At 41.7% G+C, this 26630-nt stretch overlaps 2 protein-coding genes and 2 pseudogenes across 2 annotated transcripts in view; all 4 read left to right on the plus strand.

The window, feature by feature from the left end:
- The first annotated feature begins 3356 nt into the window (after positions 1-3356).
- On the plus strand, positions 3357-6340 carry LOC115748780 (3-ketoacyl-CoA synthase 11-like). The gene is made up of 2 exons (XM_030685398.2): positions 3357-4335; positions 5223-6340. The coding sequence occupies exons 1-2, from the start codon at positions 3526-3528 to the stop codon at positions 6012-6014; spliced, it is 1602 nt and encodes a 533-aa protein (XP_030541258.1). The 5' UTR covers positions 3357-3525; the 3' UTR covers positions 6015-6340.
- A 3896-nt stretch (positions 6341-10236) lies between these two features.
- On the plus strand, positions 10237-10795 carry LOC115748753 (annotated as a pseudogene).
- Positions 10796-14992: 4197 nt separating this feature from the next.
- On the plus strand, positions 14993-18830 carry LOC115748783 (annotated as a pseudogene).
- A 3468-nt stretch (positions 18831-22298) lies between these two features.
- LOC115748781 (3-ketoacyl-CoA synthase 11-like) overlaps positions 22299-26630 on the plus strand; it is a 30607-nt gene continuing 26275 nt past the window's right edge. The window contains exon 1 of the mRNA XM_030685400.2: positions 22299-22417. Coding sequence (XP_030541260.1) covers positions 22319-22417 — 99 coding nt within the window. The 5' untranslated portion in view covers positions 22299-22318. The remainder of the gene's footprint in view (positions 22418-26630) is intronic.

Below are 26630 nucleotides of genomic sequence, written 5' to 3' on the forward strand. Positions count from 1 at the left end.
CACCATGAACCCTCTTGCCTTCATTGATAGAGGGAGCGTCGGCAAAACGGTGAGAACTGCGACCCATTGAGGAGAACTCATGGGGCCCATATGGTGCAACAATGGAAGGGAAGCAACGGCAACAGAGGTGGATGCGATGACAGTGACAGAGGCAGTGGTGGAGAGAGAGAGAGAGAGAGAGAGAGAGAGAGAGGGAGGTTATAATATTCATGTTGGAAAAATGACACAATAATCCTCGAACTTTGACTTAATATGTAATGTGATCTCTAAATTTTTAATTTACTCAATATGTCCTTGAATTTTATCCCGATATATAATGTTGTGTTTGAACTTTTAATTTTGCTCAATATGATTCATGAACTTTTGATACATGTTTAATTTATTCGTTTACTACATGAAAAATATTCAATACAAGATCATGAACAATATTGAATATTTTCATAAGGGACTACATTGAACATATACCAAAGGTGCAGAGATCACCAGATTACACATTGAGCTAAAGTTCGAGACCTGTATTGAACAATTAGAAGTACGTGGACCAAATTACATATTAAAACCAAAGTCAAGGGACCATTTCTATCATTATCTCATTAATGTTTGTGTTTAGAATTTTTGGCGTGAATTCTAAAAATATGGCATGAGCGATTTGATGGTTCTGAGTTAAGTGCCCATACTATTTGGTTCAAGTCACATTCATAAAGGAGGGAACTACATGAGATGCTTGTCAAGTGGAAAAGGAAGAACCAATCCTTTACAAAATCCCTGTTCCAACAAGCATTTTTTTTTTTTGAAACTTTTCGAGCACAGTAGACTAGACGCCCATTGTGATGTCACAAAGTTCAGGGACCATTTCTATCATTATCTCATTAATGTTTGTGCTTAGAATTTTTGGCTTGAATTCTAAAGATATGGCATGAGCGATTTGATGGTTTTGAGTTAAGTGCCCATACTATTTGGTTCTAGTCACATTCATAAAGGAGGGAACTACATGAGATGCTTGTCAAGTGGAAAAAGAAGAACCAAATTACATATTAAAACCAAAGTTAAGGGACCATTTCTATCATTATCTCATTAATGTTTGTGTTTAGAATTTTTGGCGTGAATTCTAAAAATATGGCATGAGCGATTTGATGGTTCTGAGTTACGTGCCCATACTATTTGGTTCACGTCACATTCATAAAGGAGGGAACTACATGTGATGCTTGTCAAGTGGAAAAGGAAGAACCAATCCTTTACAAAATCACTGTTCCAACAAGCATTTTTTTTTTTTAACTTTTCGAGCACAGTAGACTAGGTCACAAAATTTTCTCCCATTAACACATAACAACTTTGGTACATCAAAAACCATAATTCTAATTCGTTGTTGATTGAATCATATCAAGTGACCTCTCATAACAACATGGATATTCACATCCCAAAACCCACAATTGGTCACAGGAGATTAAGGTGTTGCAAATTAGTACCGTCCTAAATTTTCATTTCGGAGGTTTTATACAAACATTAAATATGAGTTTTCACTCCCTCCTTTTTCTTTCCGTGCCCTAAAACAGGAAAATAGCAAAAGGGTCTTGAAAGAAGGAGATTCCTTGCCTCTTTTATGCTGAAATCAAATCTGTCAATCAGTTGGACATTTGCACCGGCATGACCAAACTGATTGTTCCAAAGTCGGAACCACTAAAGCAAAATGACATGTTCATCTATCACCTACTAAAGTTGGGACACGTGTGTGACCGATCCTCGACGTTTTGTTATAGATGGATCGAGTCCTTAACCTCTTATTTTGGTTGATTAAGTGCTTAACTTTTGAAGAAACGCTGCAATCAACTCTCCAACTAGCTATTAAAGGTTTTTCGAGTCTCCGACGTCACAAATCCTTCACGTCTCTCTCATAGCCCGTCTCTAATGCGGCATAGCCAGGGATGATAGATTGTCCGTCTCAACATTGAAAATCCAGTGTAGGACTCAATTGAACTTTGTTTTTTTGCACAAAAATAGTAAAGACTTTATTAATCAAGATTATATCCGAAGCGTGAATTGACATGGTCAAAACATGAAGAGTCGATTCTGTACTGTTCCCCAACCTAAACCTAAGTGTGCGATCTTGTCCCATGACGATGCACATGATGAATGGGGGGAGGGGGCGAGGAGAGGCATCATCGCCATGGTTTACGTGATCGAACTTCCAATCTCAAGCAATTTCGACGGGGGTTGGCATGGTAATTCATGCATCGTTCAACAACAACGCTACCTTCCCCCACCACGCCAAAAAAATCATGGCGTTCGGCCCAGTACGAACGCGACACGTGGACCAGCTGCCCCTCTTGCGTGAAATTATTACGCATTGGCTCCGGCGGTGCAGGTCAAACCGGTGTTGACGTGGCTGTACGCTGGTCAAACCGGCTGTGTCAAACCATTCAATGCCCGCTGCATATCTAACCAAATTAATTGTTCGTTGGAGTAGTTGCATCCTCTCTCTCTCTCTCTCCCCCCACATACTCTGCATTTGTGAATTCCATGACAACAAAAAAAAAAAAAATTGATAGGAGAGTTTGCTGTGAAATTGGAAAAATGCTAATAAGGTGCCCTAAGGCATATGTTAACGATCTCTAATAGTACTTTTGAAATGTGATTTTTTTTTTGAATTAGGGATTCGATACTCCATACTTTTTGGGATACGCTTTTCCTCGTGTTTGCGAATTTATTTTTTTCTTTTGAATTAGCGTTCACCTTGTTTTCGTCGCATCATACTTGCCATATTTTGATAGCAAGTGAACGGGTATACAACGATTCCGGAAGGTATACAACCACGGTAACCGCTCCACATTTAGGGTCCTCTCGATCCCTACCGATTGTGATGAATGGGGACATGTCATGGCCTCATCCATTCATACAGTCTCCGATCCGATTTCTCACACATTTTTTCACTCATTTATCGGTTTCCTTCTTTACAAGTAATGTTTCTCAACAACACTTTTTCCCACTTGCTTATACTCAAATTCGCGTCGTCTAATCGATTCTCTAGTTTTGACCCCAAAAAAAAAAAAAAATCGATTCTCTAGTGAGAGGAACGACTGTCGAGTTACATGAATGTTTTCCGCTTCACAATCTGAAAGATAAAACCTTTGGAGCAAAAGGATGATTCCTGTGATCTCAAAATCGAATCGCCACTTAATCGAGGTGGGGCCCTCGTCATCCAACGGTTGCGACGAACTAGCAGGACACGTGTACCAATCACGTGGTGTAACTTCTCATCTCTCCACAGGTTGTTTGACCTAATAATAACTGAGCAGTACGCGTATAATAATAACTCCGCCACGCTCTCCCCTTTAAATCCACCCTCCCAAACACCGCCATCTTCCCCAAGCTTTGGCTCAGCCTCTCTCTCTCTCTCTTTCTGCCATTTCCCTCCGTTTGCTTTTGAAACGCCGAGTTCTCGTCCTTTGCTATTCTTCAGGAAACCCCACTGAAGAAGACGCGCGAGAAACCTCCGAAGCCGCAAAGGATCTTGTCTTTTCTGCAGAAATGGCCGACCAGCAAGAACAGATCGGTCGACCAAACCCAGATCAGACAGTTCCCGTCTCAGTCGAACCGCGAAGCCAAGACTCGAACGGACCGTCGAGCCACAACCTCCCAAACTTCCTCTTGTCTGTGAGGCTCAAGTACGTGAAGCTCGGCTATCACTACCTCATCTCCAACGCCATGTTTCTGCTCCTCGTGCCGCTCCTCGGCATCTCGTCCGCCCACCTCTCGACCCTCACGGCCCGAGACCTGGCCCAGCTCTGGGACCAGCTCAGGTTCAACCTCGTCACCGTCGTCCTCTGCTCCACCCTCATGGTGTTTCTGGTCACTCTCTACTTCATGACCCGACCTAGGAAAGTCTACCTTGTCGACTTCGCCTGCTACAAGCCCGACCCGGCCCGGATATGCACCCGTGAGACCTTCATGGAGAGGTCGGAGCTCACCACCGCCTTCACCGAGGAGAACCTCGCTTTCCAGCGGCGGATCCTCGAGCGGTCCGGGCTCGGGCAGCGGACGTACCTGCCCGAGGCCGTGCTCCGGGTCCCGCCGAACCCGTGCATGGAGGAAGCGCGGGCGGAGGCCGAGACCGTCATGTTCGGGGCCGTCGACCAGCTGCTGGCCAAGACCGGGGTCAAGGCCAAGGACATAGGGATCCTCGTCGTGAACTGCAGCTTGTTCAACCCAACGCCGTCGCTGTCGGCAATGATCGTGAACCATTACAAGCTCAGAGGGAATGTTTTGAGCTACAATCTTGGTGGGATGGGTTGCAGCGCTGGATTGATTTCTATCGACCTTGCTAAGCAGTTATTACAGGTTTGGTTTCTTTTTTCCTCTCTCTCTCTCTTTTTCTATACTTCAAAGTATAAGATTGATAATAGGAACTTCTTATGAACGACACCCTCAGTGTCATCCAAGCAAACAAGGAATGAAAACTTTCATCAACAAACGAAATGCTAAATATAATAAGCTGGGCAATAGGAATTTTGTTAGGTTCCCTACTAAATAGCAGTCCATTTTATGTTGATGGTGTGCCATGTAACTTAAAAACGTCTCATATAAAGTAGAATCATGACAAAGGAAAAAACCAGCTGTGCGTAGGTTGTGTAGACAGTAGAACCTCAGGCATTTTTCTTTCTCTAGTTTCCGCTTTGGCTGGTCGGAAAGTGGGAGTTGGTGAGTGGTTCGAACTCGGAACCATCGAAACCTGGATGACGTCCGATCCAACAAATTGATCCACTGATGTGTCAATCCAGGATTCATCGTGCCACAAAATATAGGTCACCGGATCTAGGAAAGAGAGTTCTTGTCCTGTCCACATGTTCTTGCTTGCCATCCGCAATGAATTCACGAGATCGGTGGCTTAGGGTACCGACTTTTCTGTGAGCTAGAGCCTTAAATTGATCATCAACTCCCAACTGTATCTGTTCCTACCTACATATATAGCGATGAATGCAATAAGCAAGACAGAGTAATAAAGCCAATGGTATATTTGGCTTAACTAGCATTGAAATAGGACTTTTCGCATTTATGAATCCGATATATGACAACGGACATGGACATAAGCTTTGTACATTCTCAATATACTATCTGTTCTATCTACTAGGTGCAAAAGTTTGCAGGTTTTCTCCCTAGGGATTTTGGTCTCATGAGAATGAACCTTCGGCCTAATCCTATTTCTTCTCTTGGGAATCAATCAATAGGTGCAACCTAACTCTTATGCCCTAGTGGTGAGCATGGAGAACATCACCCTCAACTGGTACTTCGGCAATGACCGGTCGATGCTCGTCTCGAACTGCCTTTTCCGGATGGGGGGTGCGGCGATCCTCCTCTCCAACCGGTCCTCCGACCGTCGCCGCTCCAAGTACCAGCTCATCCACACCGTGCGCACGCACAAGGGCTCGGATGACAAGAGCTACGGCTGCGTGTTCCAGCAAGAGGATGAGAAGAAGAAGGTCGGTGTGTCGCTCTCCAAGGACTTGATGGCGGTCGCCGGGGAAGCATTGAAGACCAACATCACAACCCTTGGCCCGTTAGTGCTCCCGATGTCGGAGCAGCTCTTGTTCTTCATGACCTTGGTCGCGAGGAAGGTGTTCAAGATGAAGATTAGGCCGTACATTCCCGACTTCAAGCTGGCCTTCGAGCATTTTTGCATCCACGCTGGAGGCCGAGCTGTTCTCGACGAGATAGAGAAGAACCTTGAGCTCACCGATTGGCACATGGAGCCATCACGAATGACTCTATACAGATTCGGGAACACGTCGAGTAGCTCATTGTGGTACGAATTGGCCTATTCAGAGGCCAAAGGAAGGATTAGGAAAGGTGATAGGACATGGCAGATCGCTTTCGGGTCCGGATTCAAGTGCAACAGCGCAGTTTGGCAGGCGCTGAGGGCCGTCGACCTGGCAAAGGAGAAGAACCCATGGATGGACGAGATTCACGAGTTCCCCATCCATGTCCCGAAAGCGGTGTCCATCGGATCTACCGCAAAATAAGCGCATCGGTCAGTATATTGCCAATATAGGGATTGATTCTGAAGGATGATTGGACCTTAATTATCTTTTTGCCTTGTTTTCATGCACAAGCATGATTTCAAATCTACTCAAGATTAAACTTCCCTTCGCCTGGAATTGGTTTCCCGAAGAAGCGTCTATTTAGCTTTGTAATTGTCCATATGACCGGTCAAAGCAGGTTTTCTAGAGCTGGATTACTTGAAGAAATTATTGGTGTAGATCACCTATATTCACCTATATTGAATAGTGAAATCGAGGGTTCGCACTCTATATTCTGTGAAGGCTTTCTGATGTTGTTACCTCTCGAATCCTTACTTGTTTCAATGCACTGAACGAACGTCTGCTCTGCTAGCCGAGGAACCTAAATTTAAGTCGAAAATCCAGAAGTTTCACAAGTCAACCGTGAGTTTATTTTGGTTGATTGGACGACGGTCTCGATCTCGTTTTATTACATGGGACAAAAAAACCGATGGTGAACAAAAGGTCCGAACCGCACACGCCGCCCGCTGTGCATTAACGTTAAATACTCGACGAGAAAATATTCCACGCCATCGCTAGGGTTCAAATCTGTTCTTTTATCCAATAAGACAAAATAAACGCATGTTCAATTCCGTTGTGATTAAAAAAGATTTATTTCTGTCTGAATGACGAGAAAATAAGAGTGTTGGAAAAGCAAAGTCCAGAAAATTGGAAATTAGACGATATTTCAAGGAAAACAATAGAATTAATACTAGACTGGAGCGACAAATTTTTTTTTTGAAACAATGATGCTGAAATTAAATTAAAGCACAATGAATTTTAAAGGATTTGAAGGAAATACACTAGAAATCGGAAATAAGTTTCATTAGAACTATAATAACTTGAAAGTTATAGACACGTTTACTCTCAAAAAGTGACAAACACAACATTGGTATTCACAATGAACATTACGAACAAAAAATTTGATCTCAAAACTAAACCTGAAATTTTTTCGCACATCTTCTTATTACGTGTCCACTCCTGTTATTAGGAGAAATTATCCAATCAATCATAAACCTATTGTTCGGATGCCAATTCAATCTTAAACTTTAGAATTTTGTCAATTTAGTATTGAACCTTTATCCAAAAGTTCCAATATAGTTTTTTCCGCTAATTCTCGTTAGGAATTGCTAACGTGGCAATATGACATGTAGGGTGGCTATCAATGACTAGCCATGCCAGCGATTTTCTAGAAAAAATAGAATGGAATGATTACATTGAAATTTCGCACAAAAGGTTTATGACAAAATTGATAAAATTGAAAAATTTAGTACTAAATTGGCATTCGTACAATACGTTTAGGAATAATTAAGTAATTTTCTCTCTGTTGTACTCATGGAGTTTCCTTCGACATGAAATTTACGTGAAATCCTTACCTGTGGATGAATGGCGGGTTGGTATGTTTGGAGGAACCAATAATAGTTTTAATAATATCATAAGAATATTAATAAGTTATTTGGATAGCATTATATACGGGAATTACCTTTTTTTATTATTGACTGAATGCATAGTAGAAAGAACTACTCCTTATACAAGCATTCTCTATAAGAGTACATGTCTGTTAAGCATACTTAGTTTATAATAATTTAACTTCAAAATATCGGTTAAACTTGACATAAGAAGAGTTAGTGCATTGAAAAGTTACATAATTTCCAAACTGGCTACTTAATAAGGGTCTGACGTTCCCTTTTTACGTAAGTAGGATTTAGTTTTTTTTAGAGTCCTCAACCTCATTAATAATGTGAACAGGTAAAACAAATAGTAAGCACTAAAAGTTGAAATAATAGTTGATAGGTCCATACATTACAATAGCTGACCCATATTAGCAGTATAAGCAATATTATAAATTTATGGTAATGAAGTACTTGGTAGTGGTAGGAAAGTAGTTCCTAATATGGTTTTTCTTGACTGAGTGCATTATTACAATTGTTAAACATGCTTAGGAAATAATCTAATTTTAAAATTGTGATTGTGCATATCGTGAGAACAATCGATACTTTGAAAATTAGAACATTTCCTTTTCATATGTGATCTATGGATTTTTAATTTGTTCAATATGGTCCATGAATTTAAATCCATTCAATGTGAATCGTGGGCTTTCGGTACATATTCAATATGGTTCCTGAACTGTATCAAAATGTTCAATAGAGTCATTCCATTAATTTAAGATTAGGGAAGGCATTAAACATTTTCATATAGTGAATTTCTTAAGGCATCATGCTTCAAAGAATACATCGGGAATACTTGTTAAACAGCTAAGGAAAGATCGCAATTTGTAACACATTGGCTGTTTAGATGAAGCGTATAAGCATTATTTTGAAGATTGTAATATTTTTATAAATTATGTTTAACACTTGCATACTTTTTAACAAGATCTTTATTATTATGTTGCGAAGATAATATAGTAAAGAGGAAACACTATAAGCTGTTGCTGAACATAATAGCATGAAGTAGTGCAACTGCAACCCCTATTTGAAGTTCACAAAAATAAGAAATAACAGTGTTATAAATCTAGGATGGGCAGTGCACCAGAATATATTAACAAATACTCCAAAAGATTAGTCAACAGTTTTATAAATGCTGAACCAGAGTTTGGTGAGCAAGTTAACACTACCTGTCTTTCTCTCTAAGTGATCAAAAGTGCTGGTATGACTCATAAACCGATTCATTGATTGGATGAATAAATAAAAAGAAAAGGCAGTTGTTTGGTCAACGAGCTTCTTCTTTGGATATCAAAGGGTCGACGGACATTAAGATCTGGACATGTCATAGGTTTCTTGCTGGCTGATATGCGTAGATAGGTTTAGTGAGAATTCTTGAGCAATTCGCCTTTTTAAAGAAGAAAAGAAGGAAAGGTAGGTAGGCTAAGTGAGAAAATAATCTTAGGGAATTGTATAAGGTTTTAGTGCTGTACTTAGGTCTTCAAACCACTATTATTTAAGTGTTTAATCTCCACCAGACAAAACACACCATCATATTTTCTAGTTGATAAAAAACTTGCATGTCAATATACATCATGTGTGATGTGTACATCATGTAGCAAACCATTAGTTCACATGTTAGAAATTAAAACACAAGGTTAATTTTCAATGGTAACATAGAAGAACATAGAAGTTATTGGTTCACCTCAGAGCCTCGGCAATGTATCTACCATGCGAATTTCTTACGACATGAGCTATCGTTACCTCACGGGTGGATTAAGCCCTATAAATATATGCAAACCGCCATGTTCGCATGTATCGAATAAGGCTTCATTTTTAAGATGATGGATATGATCTACAAGGTAAGTATGAAGAGGAGACACTGCTATTCGAATCAAGATTTGCTGCATTCCAACCCAAAAGTCGATTGCTCGATCAAATAAATAGGTGATCATGATTCTAGTGAAAGACAATTATCTCTCAGGTGACTCCTGACAATAATCCCTTGAGGGCAACTTTTGGAGTCATCGCGTGAATGCAAAACAGACAAGATCCGTGCAGCTGGATGTTGACTTTGTAGCTGTTCTTGTATCGAAAAAATGGGCGTGAATCCTGGCACGGAATGGATGCTCACAGCGGCACGAGTTTGTACAACCGCTTTGCATGCCTAATTTGCGGAAAATAATACCTCCATAGTCCATGAATGTCTGCTTCTACCAATAAGTTTGGTCACAGGAATTTTATTATGTTCACTTTTGAATATCAGGCTATTTTATATCGATAGTGTGTCATGTAATTTGAAAAACATTTCATAAAAATTCGAATCCTGACAAGAAAAAATCTAACTTTATTTAGGTTGTGCAGACAGATAATAAAACTTCAGGTCGCCGGATTTAGGAAGGAGTGTTCTTGTTCTGTCCACATGTTCTTGCTTGCCCTCGGCAATAGTAGGGAAAATTGAATTTTGGTCTCATGAAAATGAAACTTCGGCCTAATCTAATTACTTCTTTTGTGAATCAATCACTAGGTACACCCTAACTCTTGTGAGCATCGGGAACACCATCCTCAACTGTTACTTCGGCAACGATCGGTTGATGCTTGTCTCCAACTGCATCTTCCGGATGTGCGGCACGGCGATACTCCACTCCAACCGCACTCCAACCGGTCCTCTGACCTCCGCAGCTCCAAGTACCAGCTCATCCACACTGTGCACACCCGCAAAGGCTCGGATGACAAGATTGTGCGTGTCGTTCTCCAAGGACTTGATGGCGGTCGCCGGGGTAGCCCTAAAGACCAACATCACCACCCTCGGTCTGTTAGTGCTCCCGACGTCGGAGCAGCTCTTGTTCTTCACGACCTTGATTAGGCCGTACTTTCCCGACTTCAAGCTAGCCTTCGAGCATTTTTGCATCCACACTGGAGGCCGAGCTGTTCTTGACGAGATTGAGAAGAACCTCGAGCTCACCGATTGGCACATGGAACCATCACGAATGACTCTATACCGGTTCGGGAACACGTCTGAGTAGCTCATTGTGGAACGGGGCCAAAGGAAGGATTAGGCAAGGCGAGAGGACATGGCAGATCGCCTTCGGGTCTGTATTCAAGCGCAACAGAGTAGTTTGGCAGGCGCTGAGGGCAGTCGACCCAATGAAGGAAATGAACTTGTGGATGGACGATAGTCATGAGTTCCCGTCCATGTTCCGAAAGGGATGTCGACGGGATCTACCGAGAAACAAGCACATTGGTCGGGATTTTGCCAATATAGGCGAGGTTGATTATGAAGGATACCTGAACATTAGTTATCCGCGGTCATTTATTGCATAAGAAAATTAAGGGTTGACGCCTCCCTGTAAACCAAAATACCATTAGCATAATTTAGATTTGCATTTTATTTAAATCATGCATCACATTGCATAATTTAAGTTCACATTTTATTTAAGCCATGCATCACATGTAAGTGACATGATCTTAACACGGCGTTACCACAGAGCTTTAGCCGGTCATATCCATAGGAGGAGTTCATCGAATAATCCTTGAGCTTAATTCAAACTCGACCTAATGGAGGTTACAAATACCCGCTCTTGGAACGAGCAAGAAAAGAGGAGGGATGTTCAGTAAATTTTCGAGAAATGGGCAAAGCTCTCTTTCTCGGCAGCAGAAAAAGAAGAATTCCATACACGAGTGCGAATATGTTAATGTTGTATTAACCCGTGACTATTAGCTTGTGGTATTGATAATTTGAGAAGCAAAGCCTGGAAAGTTCGGTCAAACCCGAACCCGTCAACATATCTAGTGGGACTCACCTTCACTCGAAAGCTTAAAAACTTAAAGCAATGAGTATCATAAACATCAATTCTCCGATGTGGGACTTCTCTAACACAAATTACATGTGTATACTAACAATCTCCCCACAGGTGTATCCTAACAAGTTCTAGGTCGCTTTTTTTTTTTTTTTTTCAAGATACTGGTTCCTTCATGTATTTGTCAATTCACTCCTTGTAAACCAGAGTCTCCTTCACTTGTTATCGATTTGATTTTACCGTGCTATTTTGTGCATTCTATGTGGCTCAATGGTGATTGGCCATGGTTCCGGCGACAAATATGGATTTCAAACCATCGATACGCATGACCATTTTTCACGATGATGGAGGTGGTCGGAAGGGATGGTTTATGGCGGTGGAAGTGAGGACTAACGGCGGTGACCGTAGGTGATGGTTGCGATTCAGCGAAAGCCAGGAGCGGCGGGAGAGGGAGCTTGGTCGGGGTCGCTTGTTCTTGGCTAGCTTGAAGAAGACGACGATGAAGTGGGTGAAGTGGGTGAAGTGGGTGAAGTGGCCCAAAGGACAATAGCAAAATTGGGCTTAGTTAGGCTTGGTCAACTTTGGGCCTGAATAGGTTTAGTGGGTTTGAGTTTTATTTGGGTTGATGAGTCTGGGCTTGATTCGGGTCTAGAGGATCTGGACTTGCTCGGTCTAGGTAAGTTTGGGCCAGTTTCGATTTCGATTAACTTGGGCCTAATTCGATTTTATTAGGTTGGGCTTCATCTGGCTTTGTTTTGAATATGCTTGAGATTGGGGCCCAATCTGAGTCCACAATGGCCAATATTCAGACTGGGCTCAAGGACCCAACCCCGCAGCCCGGATCCCACTTTTTGGTAATTAAAAAATTAATATAAAGTTAATCGAGAATTTAAAAGTGATAAAATCAGAAAATAGCTTAGAAATAAGAATTTATTTTTTTTAACCCTTGAAATAACCATTCATTAAGGTGTTAAATTTTAGCACTAGACTTAGGCTCCGTTTGCTTGGCGGAAAATATTTTTCTGGAAAATATTTTTCTCAATTTCCAGTGTTTGGAGGAGGGGAAAATGAGCGGTCAACGGAAAATATTTTCCGGTCAACAAAAAAAATCTTCTAAAACTAAGGAAAATGAATTCCTCATTTTGAGAAGAGGAAAACATTTTCCACATTTTTCATTCCTCCTCTCTTTCAACTATTTTTTCTTTTTAATTATTTTTTTGCTTTCTTTTGGTATTTTCTTTATTTTTTTCATTTATTTTTTTATTTTTCGGATAAAATTTATTTTTTAATTACTTTCTTTATTTTATTTTTCTTTTCTCATTTTTTTTTTTTTTTTAGTATTCCTTCTTCTCCCTCGGTTGGTCGCCGGCCATGGCCCGGCTTCGGTCTCGAGCAAGGAAAGCTATAGCGAGGATCAGAGCCGTGACGTCCGTCTTGAACTCTTCGTGCTCCACGTGGAGCTTGGCCGCGGACTCGCCGCACAAGATGACGTCAGCCTTCCTATTTTTGAGGCTCACCACCCCGACGTAGTTGACGTCGACAAGCGGGTCGGCAAGGCACTCGACGGTCGATTCCGAGTCGCCACCGAGGGTGACCTCCAAGAGGCATTGCGAGACCTCCGCGGCGCGATCGATGGGAACCACCTGCTTCCTAGTGAATGCCGGCAGCATTGCGGGCCAAGGCAGCGCCAAAACTCCGAGCACCGTCGACGGGGACAAAAAAATGTTCCTCACAGCGTGATTCTCGTGATACCACCGCCGGCCGGGCTATTCTCCGGTTTTCCAACAAGAGAACTGCGAGGAGGGTCCGAAAGGACAGAAACCGACCTCGAGAATGCACTTCTAGTGCTACTGCTTCATGGAATTTATCATCAATGATATAAATTAGGAAAATCCCCTAACACTGTCAAGGACTAGGCTATATGACCTGAAGTATATAGCATGCTTTTACTTTAGTTTTGTCAATTTCTTTACCAAACGGCGGAAAACATTTTACAGAGCTTTTTCAAGTTTTTGCCAAACATCGGAAAAGAAAGTCATTTTCCTAGAAAATGACTTCCTTGAAAACATTTTCCAGAAAGGTCATATTTTCCTTGAAACGAACGGAGCATTAGCTTAATTTTCTTTGGTTAGCATGCATCTAGTTTAAAGATTTTAGCGAGCACTGTCGATATGAGTTTAGCATATTAATCTTTTAGGTAAGAAGCTGGACTTACTTTGGATTTGCCTTTATCGAGTTTACTCTCATGCACTTTACATTTATTGTATGTTTGTGATTATTTTACTTTTTCTAATCGTGTACTCATGCATGGACATCATTCAGTGGCCTAGGTTAATAAAAAGATCAAAGATCGTCCAAATCATTTATATGACAAATCAATCAAGTTAGGATATCGAAAGAGCACTAATTAGACAATTAGTGTAATCAAGTCGATCTCCGGTTTCGGGTTAGCTTCAATCATTATGTACTGAACAAAAGCAAAAACCTCAGTAACAATTGGACGGTTGTAAAAAGTCATAGCACATCCAATAGCTACTTGTACTTTGTGTAGGAGGTGAGGTATACTTCCGTACCTCACTTGGCTACTAGCCGGCCCCAATAGGCTAGTGACGACTCCTATTTAGGATTGGAATCCTTGGATAAATTTATTCCAATTATCTTATTCAAGTTCAATGGTAGTGGATTACTAAATAGGAATGAAGGTTCCTCTTGCGGGGCAATGGCTCACGTTTAGCGCAAGCTCTCTCAAACCTTACCGATCACAACTTGGTACTCAATTTAATTATGCAATCTATCTTATCATTTGGAGCCGCTACTAATGGGTTACGAGTCGATTAAATACCCAATAACCCAAGTAAAATGGGGGAGTGCATTTTACTCATAACAACCAGAGATTCAATGTATTCAGAAACTTGGTTACGTTAGATTAATCTAACATTTTTTTGGTGTATTTTCTCAAGTTTTGATCAATTTATCCTATGCCACTAATGAGCCCGGCATGATCAACCATTGCAAGTTAGTGGCTTAGGATTAAAACTTGCCAAGATTGTCTGCTAAATATTGTTGAAAATGTACTGAAATGGTGTTAGATTGATATAGCATAACCAAATTTCATATCCATGAACCCTCGATTTGCAGAAGTAAGATGTTCTCCCGCATTTTACTTGGGTTACTTTTATCGATCTACAATAAATTAGTGGCAACTCCTAATTGAATTAAATTGTATGTTAATTTGATTGAATCAAAACCCAAAAGTGATATTGGCTTGAAAGAATCCTAGCTAAGTCTTTGGCCGAGTAATCCCTTAATTTCCTTTCATGGGTTCATCTTTGGGAAGGTCGCGACACATAGCCATAACAGCCACTCAACATTTAGGTTCCTCGTGCTCCTAAGAAGAATGGGGACATTGGGCAACCTCATCTATCCATAGAGTTCTCAATCCGATTCCTCACTCATTTTCTTTATAAGCATAGTTTCTTAGCAACACGTTTCCCGCGGAGCTCGCTTGTCAAGATATATAAACCTGTTTATCACTTCATATTCAAACTTTGGGAGCAAACTATTATTCTTGTAATCTCAAACGGTTTGTTTTCCACTTCATCAACGTGGGGCCCTTGTCGTCCAATGGTTGCCACACACTAGCTGGACACGTGTACCAGATTACACATGGTAAAAACTCCACGTCTCTCCGTTGGTGTTTGACCTAATGTTAATTAATGGGATGACCGTACTGACCACACAATTGGAATGTGCCATGAATATTACAGATGAGCGTAGGGTCAGGATGTCACCGTCATTTTTCAAAAAATGACGATACCGTCCTCTTTTGTTTTTCCATAAGTAATCTCAGCAATACGCGTATCAATAGCTCCTCTACGTTCACCACGCACTCTCTTTAAATTCACCCCCAAATGCTCCCCAATCTTCCCCATGCATTGCTAATAAGTTCTCGTCCTTTTTTATTCTTCAGGAAACCCCACTGAAGAAGACACACAACCAAGAGCAACCCCAGAAGTTGAAGCTGAAAAATCTTGTCCTTCTGCAGAAATGGCCATCTCAGTCGAACCTCGAAGCCAAGACTCGAACAGGCCATCGTACCACAACCTCAGAAACTCCCTCTTGCCTGTGAAACTCAAGTACGTCAAGCTTGGCTACCACTACCTCATCTCCAACGCCATGTACTTACTCCTCGTGCCACTCCTTGGCATCTCCTCCGCCCACCTCTCGACCCTCACGGCCAGAGACCTGGCCCAGCTCTGGGACCAGCTCAGGTTCAACCTCGTCGCCGTTGTCCTCTGCGCGACCCTCATGGTGTTTCTGGTCACTCTCTACTCCATGGCCCGACCCAGGAAAGTCTACCTTGTCGACTTCGCCTGCTACAAGCCTGACCCGGCCCGGATATGCACCCGCGAGACCTTCATGGAGCGGTCGGAGCTCATGACTGCCTTCACCGAGGAGAACCTCGCTTTCCAGCAGCGGATCCTCGAGCGGTCCGGGCTCGGACAGCGGACATACGTGCCTGAGGCCTTGCTCCAGGTCCCACCAAACCAGTGCTTGGAAGAAGCGCGGGCAGAGGCTGAGGCCATCATGTTCGGGGCGGTCGACCAGCTGCTGGCCAAAACTAGGGTCAAGGCCAAGGACATAGGGATCCTGGTCGTGAACTGTAGCTTGTTCAACCCCACACCATCGCTGTCGGCGATGGTCGTGAGCCACTACAACCTCAGCGGGAATGTGTTGAGTTACAATCTTGGCGGGATGGGTTGCAGCACTGGATTGATTTCTATCGACCTTGCTAAGCAGTTGTTACAGGTTTTGTTTCTCTTTTCCTTTTTCTCTGTTCTTCAACGTATAATATATAGAAGGAACTTCTTATGAACAACGCCCTCGTTGTGATCCAAGCAAACAAGGAATGAAAACTTTCATCGACGGACGAAATGCTACATGTAAGTCGGGTGATAGGAATTTTATTAGGTTCACTATTGAATAGCAAGCCATTTTATGTTGATATAGTGTATTATGCAAGGTGTGCTTGTTTGAGTAAAAGTGTTTTTCACGAATTAGTTATTAACCCGTTTGGTTCGCCGAAAATGACTTAGTCAACGGAAAACACTTTCCGATTAACGAAAACTTCATGCATAAAATTAAGAAAATAAATTTTCCAATCCGAAGAGATGAAAATACTTTTTAGAATTATTCATCTCGAATTTTTAATTTTTTAATTTTTTATTTATTTTCTTTTTCTTCTTCAGCCATCTGTCATCGAGCCTCTGCGATGGCCAGCAACTAGCCTCATGAGGTCAAGCCTCACCAGATCCTGGGGAGGCTCAACCTTGCTGGCTGCCTGGTGAGGTTGACCTCCTGTGGCTGGTTGCCGGCCATCACTAAGGCTCAACGACCGGTGGAGGAAGAAAAAGATAAAAAGAACAAGAAAAAAATAAAAATGTATTTAAAAATATGAATTTTGTTTTTTTTTTTTCCTCGGGTAAAATCATGAGATTGAAATTATTTTTCAAAGGATAATCAAACACCAAAAAACGTTTTCGGTAACTTATCACCAAGAAAAGGAAAAACAAATCATTAGTGACGGAGGTTTCCCTCCAACCAAACGCACCCGTAATTTAAAAACATTCCATCAAAAATAGAATCATGACAAAAAAAAAACCTAACTTATTTAGGTTGTGCGGACAGTAAAACTTCAGGTATTATCTTTCCCTAGTTCACGCTTTGGATGGTTGGGAAGTGGGAGTTAGTGAGTGGTTTGAACTCGGAGCCCTCGAAACCTAGATGACGTCGAACAAATTGATCTACCGATAAGTTAGGAAGCACCGATGCTCTTCGTGGTGTTTTCGTATCGTGTTGTCTTCGACACTTTGACATTTTTCAACATGCGATCGATATGTGGTCGGTGTTTGAGACACGCTAGCGATACGTTAGTCCAGCATCTCGATACGCTATTTCAACACGCACCGGATCAATTTCAAGCATTTTCAATAAATTAAGGGTCAAAATGAAATTTATAAAAAAAATATATATATTGAAGTCATATACATAGCCAATCAAAAACAAAAAAAAACTAATTGTGAATCCTTAACGGAAGAAGAGAAGAAACTCACTCCTAATATTTTTATATATACATGAAAATTTATCATTTATCTAAAAAAATATACATTTAATATACAACGTGTCCCAACGTGTCGAAATTCTCTATTTTTTAAAAAATTCATGCCGGCATGTCGTTTCGTATCGTGTCGCGTATTAGTATTGGTATTGGTATTGATGCTACTTAGCCAATAAGTCAATCCAAGATTCATCGTGCCCCGGATTTAGGAAAGAGAGTTCTTGTCCTTACCACATGTTCTTGCCTGCCATCCGCAATGAATTCACGAGATCGGTGGCTTAGGATAGCGACTTTTCTGTGAGCTAGAGCCTTAAATTGATCAACTCCCAACAATATCTGTTCGTACCTTCAAATATGTAGCGATCAATGCAATAAGCAGGACAGAGAGCGATAAAGCCAATGGTATATTTGGCTTAGCTATCATTGAAACAGGACTTTTCGCATTTATGACTCCGATGTATGACAACCGAGCAGAAAATAAGCTTTGTGCATTCTAGATTTACTATCTGTTCTATCTACTAGGTGCAAAAGTTTCCAGGTTTTCTCCCTAGGGAATTTGGTCTCATGAAAATGAAACTTCGGCCTAATCTTATTACTTCTCTTACGAATCAATCACTAGGTGCATCCTAACTCTTATGCCCTAGTGGTGAGCATCGAGAGCATGACCCTCAACGGGTACTTCGGCAATGACCGGTCGATGCTGGTCACGAACTGCCTCTTCCGGATGGGCGGCGCAGCGATCCTCCTCTCCAACCGGTCCTCTGACCGCCGGCACTCCAAGTACCAGCTCATCCGCACCGTGCGCACCCACAAAGGCTCGGATGACAAGAGCTACGGCTGCGTGTTCCAGCGAGAGGATGAGAAGAAGATAATCGGCGTGTCGCTCTCCAAGGACTTGATGGCGGTAGCCGGGGAAGCCCTAAAGACCAACATCATGACCCTCGGCCCGTTAGTGCTTCCGATGTCGGAGCAGCTCTTGTTCTTCGTGACCTTGGTTGCGAGGAAGGTGTTCAAGATGAAGATTAGGCCATACATTCCCGACTTCAAGCTGGCCTTCGAGCATTTTTGCATCCACGCTGGAGGCCGAGCTGTTCTCGACGAGATAGAGAAGAACCTCGAGCTCACCGATTGGCACATGGAGCCATCACGAATGACTCTATACCGATTCGGGAACACGTCGAGTAGCTCATTGTGGTACGAATTGGCCTATTCAGAGGCCAAAGGAAGGATTAGGAAAGGCGATAGGACATGGCAGATCGCTTTTGGGTCCGGATTCAAGTGCAACAGCGCAGTATGGCGGGCGCTGAGGACTGTCGACCCGACGAAGGAGAAGAACCCATGGATGGACGAGATTCACGAGTTCCCCATCCATGTTCCGAAAGTGGCGTCCATTGGATCTACCGTGAAATAAGCGCATCGATCGGGATTTTGGCCATATAGGCAAGGTTCATTCTGAAGGGTACGCAGAACCTTAATAATCATTTTACCTTGTGTTTATGCACAAGCATCATTCCAAAACTACTCAAGATTAAACTATTCTTCGCCTGGAATCGATTCCTCGAAGAAGTGTGCATTTAGCTTTGTAATTGTCCATATGACCGGTCTATAGCTGGATTGCTTATATTGTGTGGCTCACCTATATTGAATAGTTAAATTGAGACTTCGAACTTTACATTCGCCTGTCGACTCCTTAGTAGTTGCAATGTAACAACTAACCTAGAAACCTAATTGAAGTCGAAAATCCATAAGTTCAAAAGTCAGATGTTAATTTATTTTGGTTGGGTAGACTAAGATTGATCGGTTCCCGATCCGGTCCGGTCCAACTTGGAATTAGGAACTGGATCGAAGAGATCGGTTCCTAGTTTCTAAATCGAGGACCGGATTAGAAGTGCCTGAAATTGGTTGCATGTGCTTGAAACGCAAATTCACGTTTTAAATGTGTAGAAATACCCCTGTTAATTAGGAAACTACTAGCCTAACAGAAAAGCCAAACGTGTAGTGATTTTTATTGGGACATCACAAGAATTGAACGATGAGCCGTATGAAGTAGGAAACTCTCACGTACGATTCTAAGGGACCCATGGTTATGGACCTGAATCCATTACTATGGAACATTTGTTATAATATTTTATAGATAATGTGATCCCACATTTGATTTCACATTTGATTATTTCATTAACGTTTATTGATCGCATTAACTTGAGTGATAACTGTTCTCGCTCAAGAGTCACGACGCCCAAAGATTACGATAACGTCTTGATGGACGACGTTATCCGAAGGGGAGAATATAAAAGGGTCATCTAAGCCAAACCCTCTATCATTAGTTTTCATTCAAACGTATATACGGAACATACGTTTCTACGGTAAACACACACCATCGCATAGAGAGAGCAATTGGTTAGAAGCACCCATCGTCGATCGTTTAACGCTCCGCGAATTTCAATTTGTCAATCGTTTTCATCAATGGTTGGAGGTAAGTAAAGAGTCCTTACGTTTCCGCATTCGATTCTGATTATACGTGATTTTGTTTCATAATCTATAATCGGGACATTCAGTCTTTAGATTATCTTACAACATTTTCTTTTCCAAGTGAAATCCGTCTGATAGTACTACTAGTTATTTCTTACCACATGATCTCTCAATCAATGAATGCTTTATGTAAAATATGCGGTAATGGTATATGGATCTACAGTTAAGATTGTATCGTCCCCGACAGTATTGTTAGGGAAGAGCTTAACGGTTTATTTAAAAATTTTTAAGAAATAAAATCAAAATTTAAAAAAATAGTCGATTGGATCCAGATGGTATGGGTGGGCGATTCCACCTCTAGAACGGGAATCAAACTAATAATTATCGATTCCAACTTTACAAAATTGAGAACTAGATTGAACTAGCCAATTCGGTCTAGTCGGTTCCTTTCGCTCACCCTAGGATAGACAATTGTCTCTTGTTTTATGACATGGGACAAAAATACCTTTGGTGAGCAAATGGTTTGAACTGTACAATTGTCCTATGTGTAGGAACATTAAAGGGTCATGCTATCATGATGGTTTTTGGCTTTATTCAACAGGTTAGCTTAGACTATGATGAAAATTTTAGCCCAATAATCAAATCGACAATGATTTGAGTTGTTCTCTCCTTAGCCGTTACATATAACCGGTTTCTATGCCAATTGAACATCAAGAATGCATTTCTTCATGATACCATTAAAGAGAAAGTCAACATGAAGCAACCCTAAGGATTTGTTGATTTGCGTTATCCTAGCCATCAATGTCGTCTTGGGAAAGCTCTATATGGGCTAAAAAGCTCTAAGAGCCTGGTTTTCTCGATTAAGTTTATACTTATTATCTATCTAATTCGTGGCCTTCATTGCCGACTATTCATTATTCATTCAACATAATATGACCATATTCTAATTCTTCTCATCTATGTTAACGATGTCATCATTACTGGGAGCTCTACCTCCTCCATCACCGAACTAATCACTCAACTTGGCATTGAGTTTGCAATCACCGATTTGGAAAATCTATCTTACTTTCTTGGCATCAAAGCCCATAGATCCTCTATTGGGTTGTCCCTCACTCAATCTAATTATGCTACTGCTCTTCTCACTCGCACAAGTATGGTCGATGCAAAACCTTACTCATCGCCTATGACTCCCTCGTCTTTTAAGTTTTCAAAGAAAAGTGTTGAACCATTGACTAATGCCTCAACATATCGAAGTACGGTTGGAGCACTACAATACCTCACTCTTACCAGGTCGGATATATCCTTTGTTGTCAATAAAGTGTGCCAATTCATGCATTATGCAACTGTAGATCATTGCTCAGCCGTCAAACGAATTTTGCGCTATCTCAAAGTCACTATTCGTCATGGGATTACCTTGCGTTCTATGCACCAATTGACCCTTACTGCCTTTACAGATGCTAATTGGGTCGACGGCCTTAATGACTTAAAGTCTACTAGTGGCTTTTGTATTTATTTTGGTCCCAACTCGGCTTCTTGGAGTTCTAAAGAGCAACCAACCGTTGCTCGATCCAGATCTGAATCGGAATACAAAGTGGTGGCTAATGCAACCTCCGAATTAATATGGCTATTACAACTCCTTCGAGATCTTTGATATAATCTTCCTCAATCACCACTTGTTCTTTGTGATAATGGGGCAACATATATGGTTGCAAACCCCATCTTCCATGCACCAACCAAGCACTAGAAATTAACTATCATTTTGGTCATGGTTTATTCAAGAAGAAGCAATTGGAAGTTCGCTTCATTCCTAAACAGGTGCAAACGGTTGATGCCATGACAAAGCCTTTATCCATATCCCGATTTCTTGTTATACGCAACAAGCTCACAATGACACCGCCACCGTTTCTCTTGAGGGGGTGTGTTAAAGCAAATCTTCCATGATTTGTGCTGATTTCGCTGATAGAGCCAATCTTCCATGATTTGTGCCAATTTCATTGATAGAGTAAATCTTCCATGATTTGTGAAAATATTGTGGATTCTTACCTTTCGTAAAATCTTTTCAATTGTGATTTTCCCGTTCATGTACATGATATAAATATAATACAAATTGCCACACCAAAAATAGTGTGATCAAATTCAAGTCCATAGTCTTTCACAAGCTATTATTCTTGTAAGCAAGCTGCTAGTTTAACATTTTGAAGTATTATCATTTATTCTCCCCATCAATGAGTGTTCTGTACAAAACATACGATGGTGGCATGTAGATTTGCAGTTGATATTATACCATTTTTTATAGTACTGTGAGAGAAGCATATCTCTCTCTCTCTCTCTCTCTCTCTCTACCATTCCCTCCGTTTGGTTTTGAAACACTAAGTTCTCGTCCTTTGTTATTCTTCAGGAAACCCCTCTGAAATAGTCACACAAGAAACCCCCGAAGCTGCAAAAATCTTGTCCGCGGAAATGGCCGAACAACAAGAACGGATGAGTCGACAAAACCCAGATCAGACAGTCCCCATCTCAGTCGAACCTCGAAGCCAAGACTCGAACAGACCATCGAACCACAACCTCCCAAACTTCCTCTCTTCTGTGAAACTCAAGCACGTGAAGCTCCGCTACCGCTACCTCATCTCCAACGCCATGTACTCACTCCTTGTGCCACTCCTCGGCATCTCTTCCCCCCACCTCTCGACCCTCACGGCCGGAGACCTGGCCCAGCTGTGGGGACCACCTCAGGTTCAACCTCGTCGCCGTTGTCCTGTGCTTGACCCTCATGATGTTTCTAGTCACTCTCTACTCCATGACCCAAGCCAGGAAAGTCTACCTCGTCGACTTCGCCTGCTACAAGCATGGCCCGGCCCAGATATGCACCCGCGAGACGTTCATGGAGCGGACGGAGCTCACAACTACCTTCACCGAGGAGAACCTTGCTTTCCAGCGGCGGATCCTCGAGAGGTCATGTCCGTGCCTGAGGCCGTGCTCCGGGTCCCACCAAACCAGTGCATGGAAGAAGCGCGGGCGGAGGCTGAGATCGTCATGTTCGGGGCGGTTGGCCAGCTGCTGGCCAAGACTGGGGTCAAGGCCAAGGAGATAGGGATCCTGGTCGTGAACTGCAGCTTGTTCAACCCGACGCTGTCGCTGCCGGCGATGGTCGTGAACCACTACAAGTTCAGAGGGAATGTGTTGAGCTATAAGCTTGGTAGGATGGGCTGCAGCGCTGGATTGATTTCTGTCGACCTTGCTAAGCAGTTATTACAGTTTTCATTTATTTTTCTCTCTGTTTTTCTATTCTTCAAAGTATAATATATAATCGGAAACTTTTATTGAACAACGCCCTAATTGTTATCCAAGCAAACAAGGAATGAAAACTTCCATCGACGGACGAAATGCTATCTATAAGTTGGGTGACGGGAATTTTATTAGGTTCACTATTGAATAGCAGGCCATTTTATGTTGGTAGTGTGGCATGTAGGGTGTGTTTGTTTGAGTGAAAATGTTTTGCCGAAATTGATTTTTCGGATTTTCACCCGTTTGGTACTTTGGTTTTTTGAAAATGACTTAGACAACGAAAAACACTTTTCGATCAACGAAAATTCATGCATAAAATTAGAACAGTGAATTCCCCAATTTAAAGAAGTGAAAACATTTTTTGAAATTGATCCTCTCAAATTTTTAATATTTTTATTATATATTTTTTTCTTCTTCGGTTGTTGGTTGCCGAGCCTCAACGGCCAGTGATATGGCCACATGAGGTCGAGCCTCACCATATCCAGCGAGCTTAAGCTCGCCGGATCTTGATGAGGCTCGACCTCACCAACCGCGTAGCAAGCTTGACCTCGCTGGCCATTGCCAAGGCCCGGCAACCGGCAGAGGAAGAAGAAAAAGACAAAAATAACAAGAAAAAAAAAATACAAAAATAAAAAAATACAAAAATAAAAATATCCAAAATTTTGATTATTTTATACCTCAAATAAAATCATGAGATTGAACTCATTTCACAAATGAGAACAAACACTATAAAACATTTTTGGTAACCTATAAGCAATCGAAAGAAAACAAAACCGTTTTTTGGAAAATGATTTCCGAGAAAGCACTTTCCTTTTCCATGGGGTTTTCCCCCAACCAAATGCACACGTAATTTAAAAATATATCATCAAAATCAGAACCATGACAAAAGGAAAACCAACTTATTTAGGTAGTGCAAACAGTAGAACTTCAAGTATTGTCTTGCCCTTGTTTACGCTTTGGTTGGTTGGGAAGTGGGAGTTGGTGAGTGGTTGGGAAGTGGGAGTTGGTCAGTGGTTTGAACTCGGAACCCTCGAAACCTAGATGACGTCGAACAAAGTGATCCGCTGATGAGTCAATTCAAGATTCATTGTGCCACAGAAGCTAGGAAAGAGAGTTCTCATGTTCTTGCTTGCCCTCAGCAATGATAGGGAAATTTAATTTTGGTCTCATGAAAATGAAACTTCTGCCTGATCTTGTTACTTCTCTATGAATCAATCACTAGGTACAACCTAACTCTTATGCCCTAGTGGTGAGCATCAAGAGCATCACCCTCAACTGGTACTTCGGCAATGACCGGTCAGTGCTTGTCATGACTGCCTCTTCAGGATGGGCGGCGCTGCGATCTTCCTCTCTAACCGGTCCTATGACCGCCGGCGCTCCTAGTACCAGCTCATCCACACTGTGCACACCCACAAAGGCTCGGAAGACAAGAGCTATGGCTGCGTGTTCCAGTGAGAGGACAAGAAGAAGATAGTCGGCGTGTTGCTCTCCAAGGACTTGATGGAGGTTGCCGGGGAAGCCCTGAAGACCAACATCACGACCCTCAGCCCGTCAGTGCTCCCATTGTCGGAGCAGCTCTTGTTCTTGACTACCTTGGTCGCGAGGAAGGTGTTCAAGATGAAGATTAGGCCATACATTCCCGACTTCAAGCTGGCCTTCCAGCACTTTTGCATCAATGCCGGAGGCCGAGCAGTTCAACGAGATAGAGAAGAACCTGGAGCTCACTGATTGGCACATGGAGCCCTCACGAATGACTCTATACCGGTTCGGGAACACGTTGAGTAGCTCACTACGGTACGAATTGGCCTATTCGGAGGCCCAAAGAAGGATTAGAAAAGGCAATAGGACATGGCAAATCTCTTTTGGGTTCGGATTCAAGTGCAACAGTGCAGTTTGAAGGATATGTCTACTAATTCAATCCCAAACTTTCTAACTTTGCCAATTTAGTCTTTGAATCTTTATGCAAAAATTTCAATGTAGCTCTTTTGAGCCAATTCTCACTGGGAATTGAATAATTTAACTTTGAAAGTATCATATTACTTAGGGTCATCCCGGCATGCATTCGTCAAGCATACTTAGATTAGAGTAGCTTAACTTTCAAAATATAGGTTACATGCAACGTAAGAGTGGTTAGTGCATTGAAAAGCTGCATAACTTCCAAATTGGCTGCTTAATACGGGTCCCCGATCCCTTTTTAAGTAATTACGGTTTAGTTTTTCCGAGAATCCTGTCGGTAAAAAAACCTCATTAATAATAGGTAATATATAGTAAGTACTAAAAGTAGAAACAACAGTTGATAGTTCCATACATTACAATTGTTGACCTATATTAACAGTATAAGCAATTATTAATAGATTCAAGATAATAAATGACTAGATTATAATATCAATTTATTAAACAGGTGCACTGTTACAATTGTTAAGCATGCTTAGGAAATAACTTAATTTAAAAAATATTGATTGCGTATATCACGAGAACAATCGGTACCGTGGAGTGTCATTTTTGGATCTTCAAGTGAGACTTAAAAGGACATGACTGAATGACGAAACACAAAGTATAATATCCAAACTAAGCCTAAATAGTTAAAAGATGCTGATACTGATAGTGAGGTTCTCTTTTCATGTACAGAACCAAATACACTAACTCCAAAAGATTAGTAAACACTTTTAGAACTGCTAAATCAGGCTTTGGTAAGCAAGTAACGCTACCTTTCTGTCTCTCTCGGTGATGAAAATTGCTTGTATGATTCCTAAACCAATCCATGAATTGGAAAAGGAATTGAAAATAAAAGGCAGTTGTTGCGTCAACGAGTTTTTTCTTTATATAACGAAGGGTGAACCGACGGGAAAATTATCAAAAAAATCATAAGTCTATTGCGATTGTACTAATTCAGTTTTAAACTTTTTTTGTTGTTGATTGAGCCATAAAAATTTTGCATTTATGCCAATTTATTCCATTTAGCTGGTCGACGTTGTTTAATTTTTTTCCTTCCTTTTTACTCTCTTTCTTTTTATTTCTGCCCATTGTGGCCGGCAAGGGTCCTTGGAGCTTGCTAGCCATTGGGTGAGGGCCACGAAACCCTCACCGAGCCTTGTCATGGCCTCGCTGGCCGCATGCACATTTAATCCTATTTCTTTTTTATCAATTGAGTTCCATAATCTATTTGGCCAGCCGACATTGACATGTATGATTTTTAATATTATATTAATATCTTTTTTTCTTTTCTTTCTCTTTCTTTCTTTTTTCTTCACATTGTGGCCGGCGAGGGTTGCCGGAGCTCACCGATCTCTAGACAAGGCCATTGCGATCACGAGTAAGGGTGGCCTTGCCCTTGCCTTGCCGGTCGCGGCGAAAGCGGCCTCGTCTGCGGTTGGCGAGGCCATGGCCGCCTTCACCCGAGTTAGGTGAGGCTGGCCTCGCCTAGATCTGGGCAAAGGTGGCCACGGCCTTGCTAGCCACAGGTGAGGCTGCCCTAGCCGGTGACCAT

Source organism: Rhodamnia argentea, chromosome 1 (assembly GCF_020921035.1).
Source record: "Rhodamnia argentea isolate NSW1041297 chromosome 1, ASM2092103v1, whole genome shotgun sequence".
In the NCBI taxonomy this organism is placed as follows: Eukaryota; Viridiplantae; Streptophyta; class Magnoliopsida; order Myrtales; family Myrtaceae; genus Rhodamnia; species Rhodamnia argentea.